Source organism: Lactuca sativa, chromosome 9 (assembly GCF_002870075.4).
Source record: "Lactuca sativa cultivar Salinas chromosome 9, Lsat_Salinas_v11, whole genome shotgun sequence".
Taxonomy (NCBI): Eukaryota; Viridiplantae; Streptophyta; class Magnoliopsida; order Asterales; family Asteraceae; genus Lactuca; species Lactuca sativa.
This window is the reverse complement of record NC_056631.2, coordinates 10204408-10207441: the sequence shown is the minus strand read 5'-3', so window position 1 is coordinate 10207441 and position 3034 is coordinate 10204408. Positions and strand designations below refer to the sequence as shown.

General features: G+C 31.4%; 1 protein-coding gene across 1 annotated transcript; it reads right to left on the bottom strand.

Moving 5' to 3' along the window:
* Nucleotides 1-1049: 1049 nt before the first annotated feature.
* LOC111881233 (auxin-responsive protein IAA16) lies at nt 1050-2725 on the bottom strand. Its single transcript, XM_023877651.3, has 5 exons — nt 2419-2725; nt 2109-2344; nt 1850-1985; nt 1572-1633; nt 1050-1415 (listed from the first exon to the last, which is right to left on the bottom strand). Exons 1-5 carry the CDS (start codon nt 2661-2663, stop codon nt 1378-1380), a joined length of 717 nt encoding a protein of 238 aa, XP_023733419.1. The 5' UTR covers nt 2664-2725; the 3' UTR covers nt 1050-1377.
* Between the last annotated feature and the right edge of the window lie 309 nt (nt 2726-3034).

Below are 3034 nucleotides of genomic sequence, written 5' to 3'. Positions count from 1 at the left end.
GTTATTGAAAATTTTATTTCAATGAAAATTTTTATTTCAAAGAAAAATGTAAATTACTATAAATTTTTTTGTGTATAATTTTGAATGAATTTATGTATTTTGCAATAAAATATGAAAAATTATAATTGTTTTGCTTAAAGTTTTATGTCTTTTAATTTTTAGGGTCTTATTTTTGTTAAATTGCGCAGGGCCTACAAAATCTCCCGATCGGCCCTAACTGTAAGAAACGAACCCTATGCAAGGGACATTTATCGATTGGATATGTCCAAATGTCGTATGTATAACTTTTCCAAATGACTTGTGCAAGAGCATGGATAGTGTTTGCTTCGATAGATTCCCGACTATACAAGTCCTTGAAAATGATTAGCACTTCACATTATTTATCTTTTTTTTTGACATTCGATTAATAAAAAAACAAAATTTTAAACTTAAATAAACATTTTATTAATAAAAAATTACATTAAAACCCTATATTATAAATTGAAAAACTAATAATATAAGAAAATAAGACTTAAGGGTATTTTGTGTCAAAAACCAAAATTTAGGTATGGGATTCTTTTGAGTTGGAGTATAGCCAATCCCTTTCTTCCTTATTTCATTCAACTCAGCAAAACCTAAAACCTTTCCCCCTTGTTGCCTTGCCTGTGCCGACCAAGAAGGACCAGAAGAAGTTGACACGAGAATGGAAGAACGAGATGGAAACGAAGAAAGACAACAGAGGGAAAAACGGTCAAATATTGTTTCCTATTGGTTGTCTTCCTCGGTTTTTGTAGACTCCACAGCCAAACCACCAGACATGGGGGTGGTGTTCACGCGTTTCTTGGACTATCAAGTTGGCTTTCACACGTGAGGTGATGCTCTATACCGGATAGCCTTAAAGTAACGTCCAATCATAACATATTCATACTTACGTCTATTAGCAGGATGATTACATTAACATCGAATAACAAGAGTACAAGTCTACTAAAGTTAATTACATAAATGCATAAATTTAGTCAATTATTATCATATGATTGGAATGATTCAATATTTTCACTAAATTAAGAGTATAAATAACAACTTGTACTATATATTAAAACAAAGCACCAAATTAAAGAGTCGGAAACCTTTAAATTTGGTAGGACATATTAATTATACAAGAGTTTATTGTTGTTTGTGCCTATTTTATGTCCACGAATTCAAATCACCACAGTTTATAATACATATTACTTTCACAATATAATCAACAATAGAAAACTCCAGATCTTGAAATAATTTTGATGTAAAAATATATAATAAATACATACACAAATTAACCCAAATGTTTGTTCAATCCACATAGAGTATTCTTGATCCCAAATGCCACACAAAGATTGTAGTTAATCCCGTTTGCGGCTTTTAGCTGCGGTTCTTGCACTTCTCCATAGCTTTTGGTGCTAAAGTTACAAGTTAAATGAGATTTATTAGGTGTGTTCTTGAAGGTTGATATACATATAATTGGTTACATTATGATAAATGACAATCTAATAAAAAAAATATTACTTAATTATGTTGATTGTTTTAATAATAAAACTTTGTTCCATGTCACTTACCAAGCCCGATAGCTTCCTTCCCTTTCATTATACGCAAACGCTTGCATGAATCAACGAACATCCTGATCATGAAAAACTAAGAAAAGTTAAACATATATATATATATATATATATATATATATATATATATATATATATATATATATATATATATATATATATATATATATATATATATATGTGTGTGTGTGTGTGTAAAAGCTTATTGATGAATGTTATAATTCATTCATTTATTTATAGATAATCATAATGCAATGGGGATAATAAAAAGTAATTACTCCCAAGGAACATCACCAACGAGCATCCAATCCCCGTCTTTGTCCTCATAAGTTGGAACGTAGTCAGAGCTGTTCAAAAGATCCATTAATTTGCTCTCGTTCATGAAATCCTTCAACCCATGCGATCCACAGTTACCTAAATGATTTGATTTTTTTTTTAAATGAATGGAAATTCATTAATTAGTTAGTGATTATTTTTTAAAAAAACATCACTGTATTAGTTAAGAAATTAATATAGTAAATTTGATTTATTAATTACCAATAGTGAAGGAACTGAACATGTTGCCCAAAGCATCGGAGAGATCTTGATAGCTTTTGTACATTTTCAGATCCACTTTACGAAGGTAAGGAGCTCCATCCATACTCACCTTCACAAACGCTACCCCACCACAACCGCCGGTAAACTCTTCATGGCCGCGGAGGCTTATGTTTTTTTGGATTGATAGCATGTTTTTCCGGTAAGATCTCACCGGTGGCCAACCCACCACTTGTGCCCTACAAATAATTGAAGTTATTATAAGTTTTTGTTTATGTTTTCAACAATATATAAACTGAAGTAGAAAACTTACTTCGCTGGTGGGTTAACTGAGCAATTACCATCGCCTCCGCCTGTGGCTTCGAAAAGATTCTTCTCTTGATCATTCTTGGTTTCCTGATCATCTGATGACAGTTTCAGCTTCAAATCCATGATTGTCTCATCGTAACTTCTCTTTCCGTTGCAATGCACCGCTGTATCTCCAACTTCACTGGTCTTATTTCCTCCGCCGCCGCCGGGCAACCCTAGCCGTAACTCCGTCTCCTCGAACGACGTCATCTCTCCTCTATCTCGCTCTCTCGTGGTTTTTGTTTGGGCTGTTGGTGAATAAATGGGCAAATCATTCTTCCTAATAATACTATATGTACTATTACTAAGTCCTAAGATGCCGTTCAAAAATAAAAATTCATGTAATAATTTTATATGTATTTTAAAGAGAGAGAAAAAATTGTTAAAATTATCTCACTACTTAGTTGAAATATAATTAGGTTTTTACCTTCGGCTATAGGGTTAACCGACACGTAATTAAAATTTTTAGTTCTATTTTGATTATTAATATCTTTTTGTAAATCTAAAGTTTCTTAATAAAAAAAATTATAGTTTTTTTATATTATAAATATATTCTAATCAAATACTATCATCTAATTTAT

Bases quoted from the DNA above. Each gene is read 5' to 3' on its own strand.
- LOC111881233 (XM_023877651.3), bottom strand. From the start codon at position 2,663: ATGACGTCGTTCGAGGAGACGGAGTTACGGCTAGGGTTGCCCGGCGGC. The intron at 2,345-2,418 runs GTAAGTTTTCTA...AATTATTTGTAG, and splicing joins TCAGTTAACCCACCAGCGAA to GGCACAAGTGGTGGGTTGGC. The intron at 1,986-2,108 runs GTAATTAATAAA...CAAATCATTTAG, and splicing joins GTTCAGTTCCTTCACTATTG to GTAACTGTGGATCGCATGGG.